Consider the following 22,089-nt stretch of genomic DNA (forward strand, 5'->3'; position numbering starts at 1 on the left):
TGGAGAGCCGGAATCATATGAAGAAGCTATGCAACATGAATCCAAAGAAGAATGGACGAAGAGCATGCAAGTGGAGATGGACTCCCTACATCGCAACCAAACATGGGAGTTGGTTGAGTTGCCTAAAGGTAAGCGGGCACTTCAAAACAAATGGGTGTACAAGCTAAAGGAAGAAGAAGGTGGGAAGAAAAGGTACAAGTCTAGGCTTGTGGTAAAAGGTTTTTCTCAAAAGAAAGGTATTGACTTCAATGAAATATTTTCTCTTGTTGTAAAAATGAACTCAATTAGGCTTGTCTTAAGCCTTGTGGCTGCTCATGATCTAAATCTCGAGCAAATGGATGTAAATACGGCATTCCCTCACGGTGACTTAGAGGAGGAAATCTATATGCTTCAACCAAAGGGGTATGAAGTAAAAGGTAAGGAGAAAATGGTTTGCAGATTAAAGAAGAGCTTGTATGGTTTAAAGCAAGCATCAAGACAATGGTACTTGAAGTTTGATCGATGGATGTTGGATCATGGATTCACAAGATGCAACTCGGATCACTGCGTCTACACGGAGAATTTGGGAGATGGGAAATTCATCATCCTAATGTTGTATGTTGATGACATGTTGATTGCAAGTGCTAACATGCAGGACATCAAAGACCTAAAAGAGGAGCTGTCCAAATCTTTTTCAATGAAAGATTTAGGTGCTGCAAAGAGGATACTTGGTATGAAAATATCAAGGGATAGGATGAAGAAGACAATAAAGCTATCTCAAGAAGATTACATCAAGAAGGTACTAGAATGGTTTGCAATGCAAAATGCAAAACCAGTTTCTACACCTTTGGCTGGTCATTTTAAACTAACGAAGGATATGTGTCCAAAGACACAAGAGGAGATAGCCTATATGTCTAAAGTTCCATATGCTGCAGCGGTAGGTTCTCTAATGTATGCTATGGTCTGGACAAGGCCAGACATTGCACATGCAGTGGGAGTTGTGAGTAGGTTTATGGACAACCCAAGTAAAGAGCATTGGCAAGCTGTGAAGTGGATACTTAGGTATCTAAAAGGGACAACAACAAATGCTTTGTATTTTGGAGGAACTGATATTTTTCTAGAAGGGTATGCTGATGCAGATATGGCAAGTGACAAAGATACTCGAAGGAGCACTACTGGCTATGTGTTCACGGTTGGAGGCACAACAGTAAGCTGGGCTTCAAAGCTGCAGAAAGTGGTTTCACTTTCTACCACGGAAGCAGAGTATGTAGCAATGACGGAGGCAAGCAAAGAAATTCTGTGGCTTCACAGATTCTTAGAAGAGCTTGGATTCAAACAAGACAATTGTGTCTTGTACAGTGATAGTCAAAGCGCTATCCATCTTGCGAAGAACTCAGCCTTTCATTCAAGGGCAAAGCACATTGAGGTGAGATATCACTTCATACGCACTCTTTTGGAAGAGGGACAACTAAAGCTAGGAAAGGTGCATACAAGTGAAAATCCTGCAGACATGTTTACAAAGGTGGTCAACAAGGAGAAGTTGAGCTTTTGCTCATCTTCAATCGGTATTCAAGGATAAGAAGCCAGAATGGAAACCAGTCACAGGTTTGGTTTGGAGATCAGTCTCCAAGTGGGAGATTGTTAAGTATGGAGCCTGAATTTACCCTTGTAATTTTCTGTGGTAAAAGCCTGATTTACCCTTGTAAATTTTCTGTTGTAAAAGCGCACATTTGTAAGGCCCCATTATGAGGAGAAGCCATCGTGCGTGAAGGAAAATCACTCACTCACACCGAAAACCAAATTTTTCACGGACAAGAATCAGGGGGCAACTTTAAAGGCCCCCCGAGACTTTTTGTTTCGCCGGAATATTCTTTTTCGCCGAATATTATGCCGCCGGACGGTCGGTCGGAAAGTGATCGGAAAACAACCGGTCGGTTGTCGGTGGCCGGTAGTCAATGGCCGATGGCCGTGGTCGGAAGTCAATGGCCGGTGGCCGGTGGTCGGAAGTCAATGGCCAGTGCCGGTGGCCGAATTCAAAGCGGACTTGTCTTCTCAAGGGCGGCCACACATGGGCGTATTGTGGGGTCCGATTTGACTTATTCGCACAAGGGCAAGGCGGCTACACATGGCTTGCTTTTCTAAAGAGAGGCAGCCCTTTTGGCCTATAAAAGGACGCCATTTCTACACACATTTCATAGTGTGAAGTTGATTGCAACAAGGTGAGTGTGAGGTGGTGAGAGTGAAGCAAGGCGGGAGCTCCATTAAGGGTATAATCCCTTTGTAAACTACTTCTTGTTTTGAAGTACTAAAGCCATTGAGTGGCTGCTTTCCCGTGGACGTAGCCCACATTGGGTGAACCACGTATATTGTGTGTACTCTCTCTCTCTCTCTCTCTCTACTCTATAATCTCGTGTATATAAATCTGTCTCTCTCCATTAAGTAATCTACTCAATTATCTATTTAGCTACGTCTTATTTCGTAACAGCTACTCCAGTTTCCCAGAGCATTCAGTCTCCAGACAGGTATTCAGATTTGTTTACCAAGTTTAAGCATCTCTTTTTGCAGGATGATCTTCCACCCCGTCTCCCACTAGAGGGGCCGGAGGACCATCGCATCGAGCTTATGAAGGGGCACAACCTGTCAGTAAGGCTCCTTACCGTTTAAACAAGACAGAGGAGGAAGAATTAGAGCGGCAACTCACGGAGTTGGTGGCTTGAGGATTCATATGTCCGAGTGTAAGTCCTTTTGCTGCTCCTATTTTGTTTGTCCGCAAGAAAGATGGTTTGTCTCGTTTGTGTGTTGATTACAGGGCATTGAACAAGATGACCGTCAAGATTAAGTTTTTGATGCCGCGCATTGAGTATATCCTAGGGCAATGAGAGTATGTTGTTATGCCTTTTGGATTGACAGGTGCCGTGGATACATTTAATCGTCTCATGGTAGGCCGTTTCGGTGATATGGTTGGTGTATGTGTGTTCATCTTTCTGGATGATATTCTCATTTTTTTTGTATCGTGGAAACAACATAAAAAGGATGTCGAAAGGGTACTAACCCGTTTGGATGAGTGTCAGCTGTACATTGCAGCTAAGAAATCTGAGTTTTTCCTCACTGAAGTTACTTATCTGGGTTATATCATTTCTGCAAAAGGCGTCAAGCTAGACCCTGCGAAGGTGGAAGAGGTACGTAATTATGATTTGCCCAAAACTGCATATGATGTGCGTTCTTTTCTTGGTTTATGTCAAGCATATAGTTCGCACATAGAGAATTTTGCACGCATTGCCGCACCTATGACAGATATTTTGAAAGGGATAAAGACTCGCCGTCAGTGTGTAGACTTGGCCGAAGCAGCCATTGAGGCTTTCATAGCTCTCAAGGTTGCGGTGACAGAAGCATCGTGTCTTATCTTTGCCTCTTGGGATGATCCCTTTGAGGTATGGACGGATGCGAGCAATGTCTGCATAGGTGCTGTGCTTCAGCAGTATGGTCGTCCTGTAGCTTTCCTTAGCCGGAAGCTCAATAGTGCATAAAAGAACTATTCAGTTTATGATAAAGAACTTTTGTCTGTCATTCACTCTCTTAAGCATTTGAAGCATTTTCTGTATGGTAGAGAGTTTATAGTTCGCACAGATCATCAAGCCATTCTCCAGTCTATGCCTAGTGCACATTGGAGTGATTGTTAAGCACGATGGTCACAATTTTTTGAGCAATTTGGAGGTTTGATTGAGTATGTGCTTGGAAAAACTAACCCCGTTGCAGATGCGTTGAGTCGCAAAGGACAGATTTTGGCTCATGAGTCAAGATCCACAGTTTCTATTCAGGGTGTGTCTTTCGACAGCATGAAGAACCAATATGTGGATTCCGAATTTGGTAAGCAATGGTTGTAGGCTCTTGCTTTTCAAGAGCCAAGCAACTATCTCATTCGTGATGGTTTGTTGTATTTTCGCCAACGTTTATATGTGTTGCCCTCTCTCAGGCAAACCATATTGCATGATGCACATGATTCTCTCACGGGTGGGCACAGGGGAATGAACGCCACTTTGGAAAAAATAGAAAGATTCTTTTATTGGCCTAAAATGCGAAAGGATGTGTTTCGTTATGTCACACAGTGCAGTATATATCAAAAGGTAAAAGCTCCTCGGGGTAAGCAGCAAGGTCTCTTGTTGCCGTTGCCTATTCCCGATGGACTTTTTCAAGATATTTCCATGGATTTTGTGACTAACCTTCCACCTAGTTTGCATTCAATGTTTGACAATTGTTGATCGTTTCAACAAGTTTTGCATGTTGATTCCTTGTAAGGCCACAATCACTGCACAAGATGTGGCACGGTTGTTCATAAAGCATTGATATCCCCTCTGTGGTTTGCCAAAATCGATTGTTTCAGATAGGGATGTTAAGTTCACATCCAATTTTTGGCGCGCACTCTTTGAAAATTTTGGCACTAAGTTGAATTTTTCATTGGCTTTTCATCCACAGTCAGATAGTCAGACAGAGATTTACAATCAGTTGGCTTTTGATGTTTTAAAGTCATATATGCATGATCAGCAGTCTTAGTGGGAGCTCTATCTCCCATTGGTTCAGGCTACTTTGAATGACTCTTTTTCCTCTGCCAGTGGTCGAACTCCGTATGAGGCAGCTTTTGGCCGTCCGTTCTAGTCACTTTTGACTCGCTCTGTCAGTCAATTGCCTGATGCCAATGCTGAAAGTCAGTCATTGGATAAGATTTCTGAGAGTGTGAAGCTTCGGCTAAGCAAGGCTCAGGAATCTTATTCACGGCAGGCTAATAAGCATCGTCAGGATGTTTCGATCAAGGAAAGGGATTGGGTGTATTTAAGAAGAAAGGGATTGGGTGTATTTAAGAATCATGAAGCAACGTCTTAAGCAAGTTGGAAAGAAGTGTCCCAAGTTGTCTTTTAGAATGTATGGTCTATTTCCAATCTTAAAAAAGATAAATGAGGTTTCAATGAAATTGCAGTTGCTTAACTTATGGTCAATGCACACGGTTTTCCATGTTTCTTGGTTGAAAGTGTTTCAGGGAACACCTCCAACGGACATTTCGAAAGAAGAAGAACCGGAGATCATCGATGCAGCTGAAGTCATGGAACCGGAGCAAGTGTTGTTGCATCGGTTTCGACATGGTTCGAAGAAGAAAGTGAGAGAATACTTTTTGAAGATCAAAGATCGAGGAACCCACGAAGGAGTGTGGGTAGATGAAGAGTTTTTCAAAGATTACCCAGAGTTGTTGGCAGATTGCCATGCATCTCGGTACCAGTACCTCACTTTAAAAAGGAGGGGATGCCACGTGACACATCTAACCCTATGTGTACGTGGACAAGCTACTTCATGACGAGGGTTCAGTCAGCCCAGTCAGTCTAGCTTAGGAAGTGTTCTAGCACTTTTGTGAGTTTGTTCGCAGACCGTGCATGCCCAGGCACTTAATGTTGATGATCATGTTGTGTACAACCATCAGAAACCATCAGGAGCATTTTCAATGCACAGGACCTATTTTCCCAATTTTTGACATTTTTTACTTATTATTTTTAAGTGACTTTTGTTAGGAAACTGGGTAGGGCAATTTGCATAAGGCAATATATAAGAAAACCAACGCTAGCATTATCTGGCAGAAGTGGAAGAAGTGCACAGGCAACAGGTTGCAACAGGCATCTCTCCCTATCTCTCAAGCAAGATCCCTAAGGCCTTGGTGTTTTTCCCTCAAGGTAAAGCCAACGTTTTTCATACTTCAGCGCTTTCAGCGTTTGAGCGTTTCCAAGCCCAACAGATTGGCGTTTTCAGCCCTAAACCCATCAGCGTTTTCAGCCCGTTACTACTGCGATTTCAACACCCATTAGCCTGCGTTTTCAGCTTGGAAAGGCAGGGTTTTTCAGCAAGCAAGACCAGCAAATAAAGTCAGTCAATCCAGCGTTTTTGGGATAGTCAGTTCCGTGTTTTAGAGGCAGCAGAACCAGCGTTTTGTATCCAGCACAACAACGTTTTTCAGCCAAGACTTGCAGCAAATGAGGCCTTCTACATCATCGTTTTTCTCAGCCCTAAAGCAGCGTTTTCAGCAAGGCATCAAGTATATGGGATAGCCCCAATTTGGTGCGACAGGATCCGACTCACAGCATTCAGTTTTCAGCCTTGGCATCGTCGACCTCGACGTAGCATCACTTAGACTTGCATTAGCATCTTGTACTAGATTTGTGCAAGCAATAGCGTAGACCTCTCTGGCCATCGAGAGCGGGATCCTTGGAGGAGGGTTTGGCAACTTTCTGGTGTCGTATTCTTCTCTCTCTATCTCTCAGTCTCAGCACATTCATTCACAGTGTTTATCCACTTTGTTTGTCATCACTTGCACACTGTCATAAAGAATTGAAGGCTCTCCCTTCCCTAAGTAAAAGGAACCTTGAGCACAATTCGGAGCACTCATCTTTAGCAAAGTTCAACAGTCACTTCTGCTGCACCTTACACTCGCTCTCTCGGTTGGTGCATCTCCCACTCTCTTCTCTGCAAGAGCTTGGGACACAGGTTCTCTCTCTTTCCTCTGCGGTAGGCTTGTAACGCAAGCTCTCTCTCTATTTCCCTCTTGTCCCAAGAGTGTATAGTCAAGGTTCACATCACTTGCACACTGTCATAAAGAATTGAAGGCTCTCCCTTCCCTAAGTAAAAGGAACCTTGAGCACAATTCGGAGCACTCATCTTTAGCAAAGTTCAACAGTCACTTCTGCTGCACCTTACACTCGCTCTCTCGGTTGGTGCATCTCCCACTCTCTTCTCTGCAAGAGCTTGGGACACAGGTTCTCTCTCTTTCCTCTGCGGTAGGCTTGTAACGCAAGCTCTCTCTCTATTTCCCTCTTGTCCCAAGAGTGTATAGTCAAGGTTCATACAAGCTAAATTCTTTGAATTTTCTGATAATTCAACAAATAAGTGTTAAATTTCCTGATTTTCTTTGAAATCAGCAAAATTATTTTGAAAACTTCTGATTTTCATAAGAAATCAGCAATCCCACTTGTTAAATCTCTGTTTTTTTTTATAAAATCAGCAAATAAAACATTAATTTTCACCTACACATTGATCATGCGAAGAAAAATCAGTAATTTGAGCAATTGAAAATCACATGAAATTGAGGTTATCCAACTTGAACCAGTCCATAGGTGTGCACATGGTCCATCTAGTAGCCAAGCCGGCTTTGATACCATGAAACGTACAAGCAGAAGGATCTCCTGGCTGCACGGACTGCCTATTGACATGCGTCGGACGAATCACCTTGCTCCCCCGTGTTGGGGCCAGCGTCCGAGGACGTAGGCTTGCACCTGTAAGACCGAGCGTCCCATACCACCCGGCCTCACCTCCCCGAGATGACCTTGCACAATCCTAGTCTAATGGGCTAACCACTGACACTGTGCCAGTGGGGGTCGATAACTACAAATGAGGCCTTGGCCTCCTTTTATAAAAGTGACTGGCCACATTGGTCTGGTTCACACTACGTCCACTTGAACATTGGACACCCATCTTAACGGTGTTATAGACTCGATCCCCTCTCCTGTAAGTGAGACATAACATTGCGAGAAAAACACAGATTTGACGCAATTTTTGGCAACAAAATTCTACAAAACAACTTTAGTGAAGAAAGGTGAGATCCTGCGTAGAAAGATGGTTTTTTGCAAACTAAACCATTGAATTGAGGGCTGATGCAAAAATACAAACAAGTCACTGCAATGAAATCTCTCCTGGAGCGTGTCGTAGGGTCTCCAAGTAATCATCAACATTCTTGAGTCTTGCTTTGATAACATGAAGGAGAATGAACAAAGGAGAGCTGATAGAGGAGACATGCATTGAGAGAGAGAGAGAGAGAGAAATGAAATGAAATGAAATGAAATGTTATATTAACGTCTTCAAAAGGCCAAAATGACCTATGAGACCAATCAGTTACAAAATAGTGAATCTAATACCATGTCTGGGTACAAAAGAACTAGAAAAGAACTAGAAGTGGAACAAAATACTACTACTACTACTACAATCTAAAACTACGTGGGTGTAGCAGCTGATACAATAGGTACCCGGTAAACTGGATGTAACAGTGTGTGAAACAAAGATGGAAGAAATGGTGAGGATCCATCCTCATCTGCACTCTGGATGTCGAGAGAGTATGGCTCGAATCTTCTGTTGTAGTCTCCGTCGATGCTGTGTAGCTCCTCTCCTCAGTCGCGGTCGTCTGTATCTCTGTAGCTCCAATGCTCGGTCGATGAGAGTGCCAGTAGTGGTCGAATGAGTGTGGGACGAGCTCTGCAGTGGTGGCTGCTCCTCTGGCTGTCCCATATCTAGTGAAAAGAAATCTGTAATGTGTCTCTGGGACTGCCTCTCTCTAGCTCTCCCCAGTAAAGTGTCTCTATACCTGTGTAACTCAAGTAGATATAGTCCAAGACATCTCTGATCCTCATAACTCATGACCCTAGATAGAGGACCAAAACCCTCTCTGAATAAGCAGTGGAAACGCCCCCGTATCTCATAGAACACTGTGCAATGACATATGTAGTGCAACTCTGTCTCTGGCTCTCTTTGGCATAATCGGCATATCCTGCTGTCTGCTGGTATCCCTCTGAATCTACCGGTCTCAATCTCGAGCTGATGTGAGGATGTGCGTATCTGACCAATGGCACAACGCAAACCATGAGAGAGAGAGAGAGAGAGAGAGAGAGAGAGAGAGAGAGAGAGAGAGAGAGAGAGAGAGAGAGAAATGAAATGAAATGTTATATTAACGTCTTCAAAAGGCCAAAATGACCTATGAGACCAAAAAGTCACAACGCGGTTAATCTGTCAGAGTACCCCCAAAAGAAAAGGAAAGAGAGAGAGAGAGCAATAACTCAAGAGAGTGCTCATACAAAGGATGGCAACAATGAGGGGGCAAAGGTCACCATTATATTGATAAAGGTGACTGCAAGAGGTTAAAATAGGGGCGCCCCAGCTAGTCCCTAGGACCAAATTTGGTGCGTTAATAGAGGACGCTTAGCTAATAAAGAAGCCACCTCACTAAAAATGGGGCAACTCGACCAAAAATAGGTCAATTGATTTATAAAAGGTCCAATACAAGAAAAATGGACCAGAATGGATTATGCAGTGCCAATCTAGCCACACAACCATGTTGTGCAACTGAGAATGCCACCATTTGGTGATGACATATCTCGAGCATATTTTGATCATGATGTTATGGTCAAATTTGACGCATGAAAATACTCGCATGTTTAAGTAGACTGTAGATTTTGAAAATTTTTGTGCACAAAACTGAGAAGTATATTTCTAAAAATATACTTGATGTTGTACATGAATAGCCATATTAGTTACATCCCCAAGAATAGCCAAAATAATTTTTGTGCCTTTGTGGTTCAGATGAAGCCTAAAATTGCTTCTTGACTGAGCACCAAAGAAAATAGAACCTTATTCACTTCTCTTGCTTTGAGGATTGTCCACATGCAAGGTATTCTTGGCCTTGTAAGATAAGCGATGCTTTATGACCTGGGTATAACAAGAGAGAGACTTGTGTAAGTTGAACCGTTCTGTATGATGGGTAATGCTGATTTCTTTGGAGTTCAAGAAAACATTAAATGTTTGTTTTTGCTAATGCAGATGGCTATAGGCTGACATTGAGAGGGCCATCTTTGGAACCGCTTTGTCACTTGGTGCTTGGAGCAAAAGACTTTAGTCGTTTAAGCTGTTCCTTTGAGAAAGTAATCCTTTGATCTTTCTTTCCATCTGTGTTGTGTTGTCTAGTTAATTGTCATAACTTTTTGTTGGCCTTCAGTGCGTGGCTTCTCGGGTTGACACATGCTCTGTTTACGATGCGCTATAATTCTAACAACGCATTTTTCTATGGATTTGTGTGTAATGGTAAAGCTGTTGATACTTCGTGCGAACTATCAAGATCCTCAATCACATTCCAGTTTGAAAGCCATAGTAAGATGTAAACATCGGAGAAGGGACATAGGCTTGTCTAGTTGCTGAAGGGTCCCAATAAATTTAATGGCCTCACGTGAAGGTTTCTAATAGTTAATGACCTCCTCTTGTTTAGAATGTCCAGGTTAGCCTTTTTCCTTTCTTCGCTTTTATGTTGTCCTCAAGTTGCATTTCTTGACGTGTTGGTCAGTCAGGCTTAGAGTTTACAGATGCTAAAAATTTGGTTTCCCTTGTAATTTTCAACCTGAAGGGGATCAATGTATATAGCTTACATATATTGGGTTCGAGTCTGAATATTGTTGTATGTTTTCTTTTGTGTTGTGAAGTTGTCCTTCCATTATGGAGACTTGCATACCGAATAGATAATGAGATTAGTCTGGATATTCCTGCACCTAGAAGATACATGCTGATAAACAATATAGCTCAAACATACAGTGCACGTGTACATCATACATGCACGAGCCATTGCTGAGTACACACTTCCATTTTATATACAGACAGGCATGCGGTCTGTTTCTATTTTCACACATACATACACAAATGCATGTTCACTCACCTAAATAAGAAATCTAGATTCTACATGCATGAGTATCTACCTGGATTTTCTGACCATATATGTGGATGTACAGCAGTATAATCAGATGTTCCATCCTTGTGACTAGAGCAAGTTTCAGGCACTCGAAATTTCAAACAGCTCCTTGCTCAAGTGTTTCAGGTTTGCGATGGCCCGATCAGAAGAGTGTACATTCTGAAAATTTACCTTGAATGGAATTTCCAATGATTTTAATGTAGCAACAAAATATGGAAAGTCTTCGACCTTTCTTAAGTGCCGGCATCCATGGATTAGCTTTGCTGTGACCCACATTTTGTGATTCTTTTGGGGAACTCCTAAAGTGAGGGTTGTTGAGGGTTAAAGTTGTATGAGCGCAGACTTTAGGATGGCTTATGTTTGCTTTTTAAACAGGTTTGTATCAGATCCAGTTTTATGCACAGTTTAGCAGAGGCTCTGGAAGAGGCACGTGGTCATGTTTCTTGGAGGCAATCACGAGTGAAGGCGAAAGTTTCAGCATCTCTCGATTCAGATGAGGGGAAAACGGTAGGGTTCCTGCTGGAAAGCAACTTTACAGCCTGGTATATGTTTTCTATTTTCTTTTTTTTCTCAAATTTGGGGATCTGGAATCATTAGGTTGTCTGTTAACTTCAGTTGAAGTTGTTTTACAGGTGAGCAGTTATGACTTGTGAACTGTGTTGTTTTGCATTGTGTTTTCACAATGCGAAGCGTGTTTCAGATCATGATTTTGTTTTGATTTTCAAATGCTTTTCATGTGTGGCAGGATGGTGCCAGAAAAGCCCTTGAACAAATGTTTCAAGGAAAGAGTAAACTTGCCAAGAAATGGGAAGAGGAAATTAGAAAAAGAGAACTTGAGGGTGATGTGGGTGATGGTGGGGGTGGCGGCCGCGGCTGGGGTGGAGGTTCGGGTGATGATGACATGGATGAAGAGTTTAGTGGCCAAGATGAGCCTTGGGATTGGGAGGAGGTTGGACAGACCTTCATGGCCACATTCGCGTTGATCATATTGGTAGGTTTTTCCACCCCTGGGCTCAATTTGTGCTGTATTTTATGCTACCACTTTGTGTTTATGAACTGTTAAGAAGCAGGAAACATCAAGCAACTTTTCAGTTTTTTTTCTCCTTTTTTGGTGACACATTTTTCTAAGGTTCCATGGGGGTTCAACCTGCGGCCTCAAGCCTCACAATTACACACCTTAAGCTAGCCTACCCCTTATTGAGTGTTCATGTTGAGCTGTGTTCAAGTATAGGACATTCCATCTTTTTGAGCTTTTCGAGCTCTGTTCGATTGTATGACATGCATCTTTCATATGTTCCGTCCCCTGGCTTGTGTTCCAAGTTTCACAAAATGAAGAAAGTAGGAGAAAAAGTGGTGATCGCGAGTATAAGTCTGGGTGCCTTGTATTAGTGCAGGGTATGCTTCCAGAAGTGTTTGAGAAACTTATGAAGCTTTTCTATCTTGTAGAATGATTAGGTTATTTGCTCACAGTGCACATAAATTATGTCAATAAAAAGAGGTTGCCCTAAAAGCTGTGTTGTATTACGCAGTACTTCTCAATTACACATGGGCCAAAGCAAGTATTTCGATTATTTAGACTCTTCTTCAGATGGGTTCGGCAAGGCTTCCACCTGAGGAAAATTCCAGATGAATATCTTGAAGGTCCTGACACAGAGGATGAAGAAGATGAAGATGGCAATCGTGATGAGAATTCTAATAGCGAATGGTTGTTAAAGCAAGAGGCGGATGCTTCCGTTTCCAAGGAAGTAGAGAACGATGGGCGGAATAACCATTCGCCTAACGATGCAGTAGAGGAGGAGAGTGAGGATGAATATTTACCACCACCTCCTTCCGAGTACAAGAAAGAAAGTCTGAGGGAAAAAATGCAAGCTCAGCAGCAGGAGAAGATGCTTCAAATGCTCACTGGTAGAGACCGTCGAAAAAGGGAGGACAAGTAGTTTGTGAAATTTTAACAGAGTCAATGAATGCTTTTATCATGGCAGCATCTTGTAGCTCCTGAAACCGAGGAGCATTTTATGCTCAAAAATGTAGTACAGCGGCTTCTGTCTTGTATTTTCTATTTCTCATATTTCTTAGTCCTTCATAGCTAACCTGGTCTCTGCTTACATTTTTCTGGCTGGAAGAGTAGCCAGTGAGTACATCTCCAGTTGGGAAGAAAAATTTGAAGGGTCATGTTGGGAAGTGAGAAGCCGAATGATGCTATTCTCTCTGAAACTCACTCGACAGGAAGCCAAATATCACTGTCCTGCAGAGTTTGTCAAGGCATGTCTTTCTCTGACTCTTTTGTCTAATTCATCCTTAAGGGTATTTGAATTGCTTCGATCCAGGGTTCTGAATTTGATTTTGATGTCTCATTACAAGTTTCATCTTGGTGGTGGTTGTAAACAAGGGTGGGTTTGAGATATTAGTTGGCACAACATTTGTCGATGTATTACATCAGATATTATTCTAGAATTATGCAATGTTGTGTATTATCTGAATATGATTGTGTTAATTGAACTCTTTTGCAGTACAAGCAACTTCACGGCATCACTCCCAAAGTAGATTTTGTTACTGTGATATGTCTTAGAACACGCCGAGGCCAGGGCAATTTTTGGCATGTTAAAACATGCCTCAGAGGATAAGGGAGAAGGGAGTACAAATTTTTGATTGCCTCAGTTTAGTTTGTAAATGGGTACATTCATTTTATCTCAAGTCTTCCTTTTCAACTTTTTGTTTTAAAATGTCTGATCTTTAGTTAGCATGTTGTCCCTTCATTTAAGGGCCTCATGGATTTCTTTTTACTTTTCTTTTTCAGTGCTGACGTGATACTTCAGCTTGTTTCACTAACTTGTAAGTTTTTTTTTGCTAGACTTGTATATACAAGTGACGTATGAGCACACCTAACATCGTTAGGGTACTTTTTTAACTCGCTTCAAAGTTTTTTCTTCGACTTATATATTTGTGTTAGCACACTTAAGTAATACTAGCTCCTAATCGTGTGCCCTTGAGCTTCTCCTTCTTCTTAGGTTTGTGTGCATTCTTGGAACCCCTTTTCCTGAAATGTACTTGTTTAATGTTAGCACACTTAAGTAATACTAGCTCCTAATCGTGTGCCCTTGAGCTTCTCCTTCTTCTTAGGTTTGTGTGCATTCTTGGAACCCCTTTTCCTGAAATGTACTTGTTTAATGTTGACAAAAATTTATCCCTTTGCATGAATATCCACACATGTAATTAATGAGTATTTCATGTTGTGATGAGATTTTCCTCTCTCGTTAATTCTTTCCATGTAGTCTCAATGGATGAGAACCCTAGGTGCACTGAAGAGTTTTGACATTATAATCCTACCCAACCTTAGGTAAGGACGAGGTTGACAAGTTGGTACTTTATGGTATTGTTGTAAGCTATGAAATTGAAAGTACAAGACTAACTTGGTAGGTGATATTCTTAGTAGAACAGTGACAGTGACAGTGACATTGACAAACCCTAGTCTGTGGCATTGTTGCAAGCTATGATATTACAAGATTAAAATTGCTGGTGACATTCTTTGTAGAATAGTGATAAGGACAGTGACAGTGACAAACCCTAGTGTTTAATACATCACTCGTACATAAAACTTGACGTATAAGTAAGTGGACAATCAAAATTGTGCTCTTAGGATGAAAATTCATTTCTTTGCCAAAAAGAGGTGGCAAATCTCAGTTCTTGCTTTAACTGAAGGCTCTTAATGGGCAAGGCTTTATGATACCATTTGTTGGCTAGACTAGGTCTATTTTATCCATCTTATACTAATATCAATGCTTGTGTTGTCTAGCATCTAAAGAGATATATATTTTTAAAACAAGCTCTTTTCATAGAGCCTTCAACTTCAAGCCACAACAATAGCCCACACAACCATTGTGTTGTGCACACGACATTTGTATAAGAAGAGTGAATTTCTATTAGGCATGTGTGTGTGTGTGTGTGTGTGTGTGTGTGTGTGTGTGTGTGAGAGAGAGAGAGAGAGAGAGAGAGAGAGAGATTTGAGATTTGAGATTTTTGAAAGGCAAGACTTGGTCTATGAGACAAAATTGATACAATAGCCCACACAACCATTGTGTTGTGCAGATGAAATATGTAAAAAAAGCACGGTGTGAATTTCTATCAAATGTATGTGCGTGTGTATGAGAGAGAGAGAGAGAGAGAGAGAGAGAGAGAGAGAGAGAGAGAGAGAGAGAGAGATTCTATCCATGTCTTTGAAAGACCGGACTTGGCCTATGAGTCAAATCAATGTACATGGGTGGTATATCCTCTATCATCCCCAAAAAAGAAAAGGCTAACTTGAAAATAAAAGACTATAGTTAGTTGATGCTAAGACTCGGTCTAAGTATGCAATGAGTGAAGAGGTGGTCCTATAGGTGGTGCATAAAGCAGTTATAGAGATGGCGCCCATGTAGAGACAAAAGACAAGCTTTGATGTGCTTTGGCTAGAGGTTGTTATGTGTGCTGCATATGTACTTGACAATTGTCTTATCAAAGCTTGTTCTATGAAGCTTTGCATGGCAAGAAGCCTTTCATTGCTCACTTGCGGTTAGACCACATGTAGAGCACTTTCAGGCAGCAAATCATCGTATGTGGATTATAAAAGTTGTCACAAAAGCACTCCATTATTGACCAGACATACATCACATAATTGAGGAAGAAAGGGCTAAACATAATAGGCTAGAAGCATGTCAAAGTGGCTTTACATACTTTATGCCACGGTAAATCGGATGCATCTATGTCTAGTCATACTCATTTAGGTTCTTAATATCTTTTGCTTGATGAAGCACATTGTTCTTAACATTGGTGGGTTGCTAATATGATGCTATTAAATCGTATCACTCTAAGGGGATTTGTTACCACGATGTGTTAGTGATGTGTGAACTTACTAAGGCCTATCAGGATACTTTCTTTCCTCACTAGGAGATGTTTTTACCACGGCTTGTTTAGACATCCATCATAGGCCTTATCTTTGTATTAGCACACTCAATAATACTACTTCCTATGTGGTGTGCCCTTGAGCTTCTCGTTCTTCTCCATCTTTGTGTGCCTTCCAACAACTTTTTTCCCCTGTCTAGTGCAAGAATTGGGAAAAACCTCCTCCAATCTCTTTCCAATAAAGGGTCAATTTTCATATTTACTTTAGGAGTTTTTACAGAAGTTGGATCAAATGCAAGCTCACGAATCTACTAGACATTTAGAATGAGAATGGTTGAGACTCAAAAAAGTTCTCTATTTGCGGACTTTCTTGATGCCCTTCTATTGGGTTTCTATTGTGTGAAGGATGTGTGGAACATGGAAGTTATGAGACTTGTAATTAAGGGGAGATGATCGAAGGTTTTTATCTTTCTTGCAAAGTAGATTTAAGTGGTTCAACCTATGTTCCTTCCTTCAAAAGGTGAGGACTGGAAACAGGGTGCATGAGTTCATTTGATTTGAAGTGCCTCAGGTGGAAATGATGCTTCCATTTTTATATGATTATTCACCCCACCTATCCTATTTTACCTTTCCTCTATGTCACTCTTAATGAGAGATGGAATCTTATTTTGGACAAAAAAATGTGGTGCTTTATGTCCTTTGCAATCAAGAAACCTAACATTTATTTTTGTGGCTTTATTCATATGTAAGGGCATATGAATGGTAGCCAATTCTTAAACTGTCAAGAACAACATCATGTATAGCAATTCATAAGTAGGGAAGAGTGATGGAGTATGTTGCCATTGCAAAAGTGCATCGGAATTTATCAGTACCAAGATGATATATCTTCTCTTTACTTGTCCTAAAAATTAGAACAATTGAAAATAGTAAGGCAATGGTTTCCCTTATGTGCTTATATAAGGGAAACCCTGGCTTATATTGGGCCATTGAAGAAGTGGGGTATGGAGCTCTTTAGCGAATTAGAGGACCTCTCTCTCTCTCTCTCTCTCTCTCTCTCTCTCTCTCTCTCTCGTTGAAGTATGGGGTGCTAGCATTAGTGTCCACTTGGAAAAAAATCAAAATGTTCCAAAATGCTTTCTTGCAAACTTTCTCTAAGTGAAGGCACAAACACATTACAAGCTCCTTTTGCTTGAGACGTATCAATTCCCATTGAGGTTATTGATATGGAGTTGTGGAGTACCTGATAAAGATGCATCAAAGCTTTCCGCATAGACTTTCTGAAATAGCATGGGAGAGGAGCAACAAAGATCAAAAGAGTCACAGAAGCAAAATAATGAGCTCGCAATGGATGCAAGAAACCAAGAAGTGGTTCGAAAGATGGAAATCAATGCACACTTCTTGATGCATGCATGCCTACCAGAGCACACATGTGCGATGAATGTCAAAGCTGTAGAACAAATGTTGAAGAAGCTAAACAATGAAAGACATGGGCTAAAGGAGACAGCAGGACCAAAGACAACCGCTAATTTTGTATTATTTTGCCACATGCCACTTAAAGGTTATAACAATCTGAGTCCATTTATCTAAGCTTTTGTAAGTACGGCTATGTTTTATGAAGATTGATGAATTTCCTTATATTTATCGAGAACTCTCAAAGCCCAAAACTAAGCACTAGGATTATAATTAGCTTGTTGTGAACCTAGGGTTTTATCATTACGTTAAATAGCCACTTTTAGATCATTTTGAGGGTTTCAAAGTTGAAGAGTTGTTCATCTAAACTTACGTTGTGAACACCAAGGAGCTACCATAAGTTTCTCATCCACTCCAAGGAGTTTCCCACTTGTATTCTTTTGCTCCCAGATGCTCCCTCGTGCATGATGGTTGAGATCATGAATGGAACCAATGTTCCTTCTCTCTCTTTTGCTTAGTCCATGTATTCTTAAAGTTTCTAATCAAGTTTTCTCAATCATTTGAGTGCTTAATCATTGTGTAATGCTTCTTGTGTGAACGGTGGTGGGCTAGGTTGTGCATCAAAGCAGGAGAGGTTAAGAGGCATGCTTGTCTGCTCAATTATGCACACATATAGCTTTCTTGAGGCTTGTATGGAGTAGCTACATTACTTCATTTTACATCTGACAAGGCTACATTGAGAACCTGATTATGAGAGCATTGCACAAGCACAAGAGAGTGAGCATAGAGTTCCAAGTGAGTAGGTCTAAAGATCGATTTGGTTGAGCTAGCAATGTGGATGGCATGCATCTCTCAAGACCATCAAATTTAGTGGTGGTGCGTTATAGTTTTCACACTCTAGGTTAGAGGTAAAACTTCCAACTTGTTGGATTGAGGGTTTAGTCAGTAAGCATGACAGTATAGTGCCGTGGCCGTACAACGTTCTTTTGGCACCATTGGTAGAGAGTGAAGAAGAACAAAGCCTAAGATAATGTATTGTTGCTTGCATTGCACGCTTCTTGGTTTTCACCTTCATTCAATTTCACCTAAACCCACAAAAAACCCTAGCGGTTGAGATTTTCTCTCGCCAATTACGATTAGGTTAAGTAAGATTAGCTTAAGTTTGAAAGTAAATATGGCTTGATTTGACAAGTGCATATGAAGTAGTGTATTGAAAAATGTTTTTACCTTTTTGGCACAAAGGTATTCCAAGAAAATGAAAAAAAAAGACTTGTTTCTTGTACCCCAAAATCCAAATTAAGGTGGTTACTTGTCTTCATCAACACTAGAAATTTTAACCAAAAATTAAGATAATAGCACCAAATCAACTTTGTTGCTTATTCGTTTTGGGCCACTCATATTGTTTTTGAGCACTTGTATCATTTTCATAGAAAAGGAGATTTTGGACCAATAGTGAGCCAGTGTGGTCTTTGGACCCTTGGGGTCACATTGGTATACTTAAACCCTCATTTGGACATTGGTTGTACAAATGATATGAGAAAACTCTAGGGTCAAAACTTAGGTTTTGCCAATGAATAGTACATAAGACCTTCAAGGTGCCCAACTTTGCATAATCTTGCAAAAAATATTGTCCTTCCAAAAACGATCTGCTGAGCTAAGACCATTTTGGAAAGTTGAGGAATATTTTTCTCTATTGACCTTTGGGCTCTCCTCTCAAGACTTGGGACCTATTGGTGATTAAAAAAAAATACTTTTTGCAGAAAAACAATCCAGGCTGCCAAAAAGATATGGGCATCTATCTGGTAGCCAAAATGACTCGAGTCTCCAAAAAGACATGTAGCCTTTGGCCAAGGACTCGAACAAGTACATTCCAACCCCCATGTACATATGCACCTTATTGCATACACAAAAACCCAAGAAACTCCCAAAAAGAAAACCATCGCTTTTGCACCACACCGGCTTCCAGATCTATAGTGCCATCTCATGTCTCTACACATAGTAGTTGGACGGGGCCTTCTAAAGTTCCTCTGAACACCATCTTCGAGGACGCAGTAGTGTCTGCCGACTCAAAGGAAACTACCTCTTGTGACACACTACACATGGCTTTCACAACCGATGCCTTGGATGACTTATGGTAGTTGACATGTATGACAATTTAAAGTCAACAATGACGACTCATGGGAGACACCGGTCTCGTAGTTTTTGATAAATGGAATGTTGAAATTGTGGTAACACATGGCACATTAGGCATCATTGCTTTAGACGTATGAGGCAGCGACAATGATATATGCGAGATGCACATACAATTTTGACACATGCTAGAGTGGTGATGTCACATTTACCTTTAGCGTTCCTCCTTCTGACATGTCTTCGAGGGGTGACACTTCTCCCCGTTAGTTGCTAGATGAGGATGTAGTTTTCCATGTCACACCACATCGTGAGTGGTTTAGCACTTTCTCTAGTGGGAGCTTTGGTTGTGTACACTTGACTGATGGTTTGGCATTTGACATTGTAGGTGCAAGAGATGTTTGTTTATCATTGTCCAGTGGTGCATCCTATACGCTACGATCAACGATTTCATTGACGTGATCACGATCGTGTGATTACGTTAATAACTCTAGTAATTACATAAGAAAAAAACGTGATCGTGTTAATTGTTAACGTGAACTTAATGATGACCTGCAAAAACCAATAGAGCCGGTTAACCCGTCGGGTATAAGCATATTCCCTTACGACTCGTTGGGGTTTTTTATTTTCTTGGCGGGCCCGCCGAGAAAATAAAAAACCCAGGCGGGCGTAGTTATATAAAGAAAACCTCATGCTTACCGTGGTGCTTTGACTAGGCAAATGGTTGTATCCGAGGGGGGGCGGGGCAGTCATCTAAAAGAAAACCTAAGGTTTACCCTTCTCCGTGGCCAACCTGATTATAGATTTGAGTTGATATACATTGTCACTGCACAATGTAAGAGCTATAATCCTTAATTGGGTAAAAATAGTTTTTATATATTGAATTGGATGCATAAGGGGGCTACAATCCTTGACTGGGTACAAGTAGTTCTCAATTGTGTGATTGTATTGAAGGTTTCTTTGCGTTGTTTCATGCATTGGTTTATATAGGGAGTGCATTATGTATTATGAAAGATTATTAGTGCATGACATAAGCAATCATAGATATTATTGCTTTCGTGTGTGTTTTGAAAATAATTGACATCGTTTGAGTGTAGAAGTTTGATTATTCTTTGTAGCATTTGAAAATAGATGTGTCTTATTGTTTGCAAATGAAGAGGATGTATAAATAATACTAATAATAATAATTGCATTGGAGAATTCATAGCATTGTTGTATTTATAATGCCGTGTAGAGAGTGCATTGCAATGTGTATGTTTGCTCACAACATATGTGATCGATATGTCGATTGACTAGAGTGCATTGCAAATCTCATATTGTGTAGATTTGATTACTTTCTTAGTGATTGGTTTTTTAATATATATTGAAAAGAAGAAAAAAGTTTTAAAAACTGAACATCTAGTTCTTATGCCTTCAGTTTCAAATTGAAAGCAATGGAGCAAAATTTCGGCACAAGTGGTACAAAGAAGCCAAATAATAAAAAATCCCTTGGCAAAGAGTGAGATTATACTCACAATATATGCAGTCGATATATGGAGTGGCAATGTAAATTTTGCTTTACAACAAAATCAGACGATGCACCACGTATTAGGGACCATTTTTTGGGTAGCATTGAAAAGAATTGTAGGAAATGTGAACATCCTCAGACACCTGCAATTGCAAAGCGTTTGAGAGAAGAGATCGCCAAAAAGAGTGGCAAGAGACAATGGATGCATAGCTCTGTTATGGATGCAAGTCAAGAGAAATCAGAGCCAAAAATTAACTTTGCTGATCCTGTGGTGACTCTAACTAACCTTGCAGAACAGCCTGCGCAGGGAGAGGCAATGTCAAGCAACGTTCCTTTTAAAGAATCACAATGAAGGTGGACTTGGACAAATGCTTCAAAAATAATTGCATCAAAGCTTTCATATGCAGTCTTTAGAAGAAGCACAAACTACACTCGCCAAAGTGATTTTCTTCACTGGAAGTGCTCTGGTCATGGTAGACAACAATCATTGGAAGGCCGCTTGGAAGAAAATTGATGAGTTTGGCCCAGGATTTTCAGCTCCTTCTTATCACACGATACGAAATGTTCTCTTGAACAAATGTTACATCAAAGTCAAAGAGCGTGTTGCCAAAATAATACTTGGAAATATGTCGCTTTTAAGATGCACAATTGTGAGTGATGGTTGGTCAAATGTTCAAAGAAGACCACTGATCAAAATGTAATGCTGGTTTATCCAAGGGGAGAAACGTTCATAAAGGTGATTGAAAATTTCGATGCAATTAAAAGTGGCAAATACATTTTTGAGGTCTTGATTAATGTAATTAAAGAAATCGAAGCTGAACATGTCGTTCAAGTAGTCATGGACAACACAAAGAACTGTAAAAACGCTAGCAAATTAGTAAAGAAGTGTTTTCCACACATTAATTGACACAAAATTGTGAAATTGATCTTGAAACGACAAAGCGTGCTTAATTTATACAGAACGCGCATGTCAGTGATGCTGAAACTTCCTGCTAAAACTCAGTTTTGCACATTTTTTTATACATAGGAATCACTTCTCCACAATAAGTGTGCTGTGATTGATACTTTCAATTGCACGGCCTTTGATGAATGACAGCTTGAGCAGAAAGAAAAAGTGAAAGAGAAAATTACATGTCTACGTGGCTCTATAAACAAGGTTGCTTGGTGGAGGAGTGTAATAGATGCATACCGTATAATGATGCCCATTATGTTCGCGATTGGAAACCTTGATCAGAAGGCGCCAAATGTGGGCAAAGTGTGGATGACATGGTGGTCAGTCCAACAGAGTTGAAAATCCTAAGAAGCTAAAAGTGTATGTAGTAGAGAAGGAGCGGTGACTACCATTCTCTGGCAAACAACGAAGAATTTTGGCCAAGTATTTTTATGCAAGATGGAAGAGCACTTACAGTCCACTCCATAGTGTGGCTTACATGCTCGATCCAAAGTATTGGAATTTAGATCTGATGTCCAATATAGAGGTGGTCAACAATTCTATCACGTGGTCAACATGTTCTACTCCAATGTTTAGGACCGAATTGATTGTATCAAAAAAATGAGTGCATTTAGATTAAAAGAAGGTCCTTTTGCAAATGATTTTGTATAGTCATGATGAATGTTGGAGAGCATTACTTGACCCTACGTCCCCTTGCAATGA

General features: G+C 40.7%; 1 protein-coding gene across 1 annotated transcript in view; it reads left to right on the top strand.

Moving 5' to 3' along the window:
- Positions 1-12,835, top strand: part of LOC147447718 (sulfate adenylyltransferase subunit) — a 48,047-nt gene extending 35,212 nt beyond the window's left edge. The window contains exons 2-5 of the mRNA XM_086523432.1: positions 9,598-9,698; positions 10,889-11,020; positions 11,259-11,504; positions 12,043-12,835. Of these exons, the coding sequence (XP_086379558.1) occupies positions 9,598-9,698; positions 10,889-11,020; positions 11,259-11,504; positions 12,043-12,450 (887 nt within the window). The 3' untranslated portion in view covers positions 12,451-12,835. The remainder of the gene's footprint in view (positions 1-9,597; positions 9,699-10,888; positions 11,021-11,258; positions 11,505-12,042) is intronic.
- The last annotated feature ends 9,254 nt before the right edge of the window (positions 12,836-22,089 follow it).

The sequence above is a fragment of the Adiantum capillus-veneris genome, chromosome 11, assembly GCF_014529385.1.
Source record: "Adiantum capillus-veneris isolate H3 chromosome 11, ASM1452938v2, whole genome shotgun sequence".
Lineage (NCBI taxonomy): Eukaryota > Viridiplantae > Streptophyta > Polypodiopsida > Polypodiales > Pteridaceae > Adiantum > Adiantum capillus-veneris.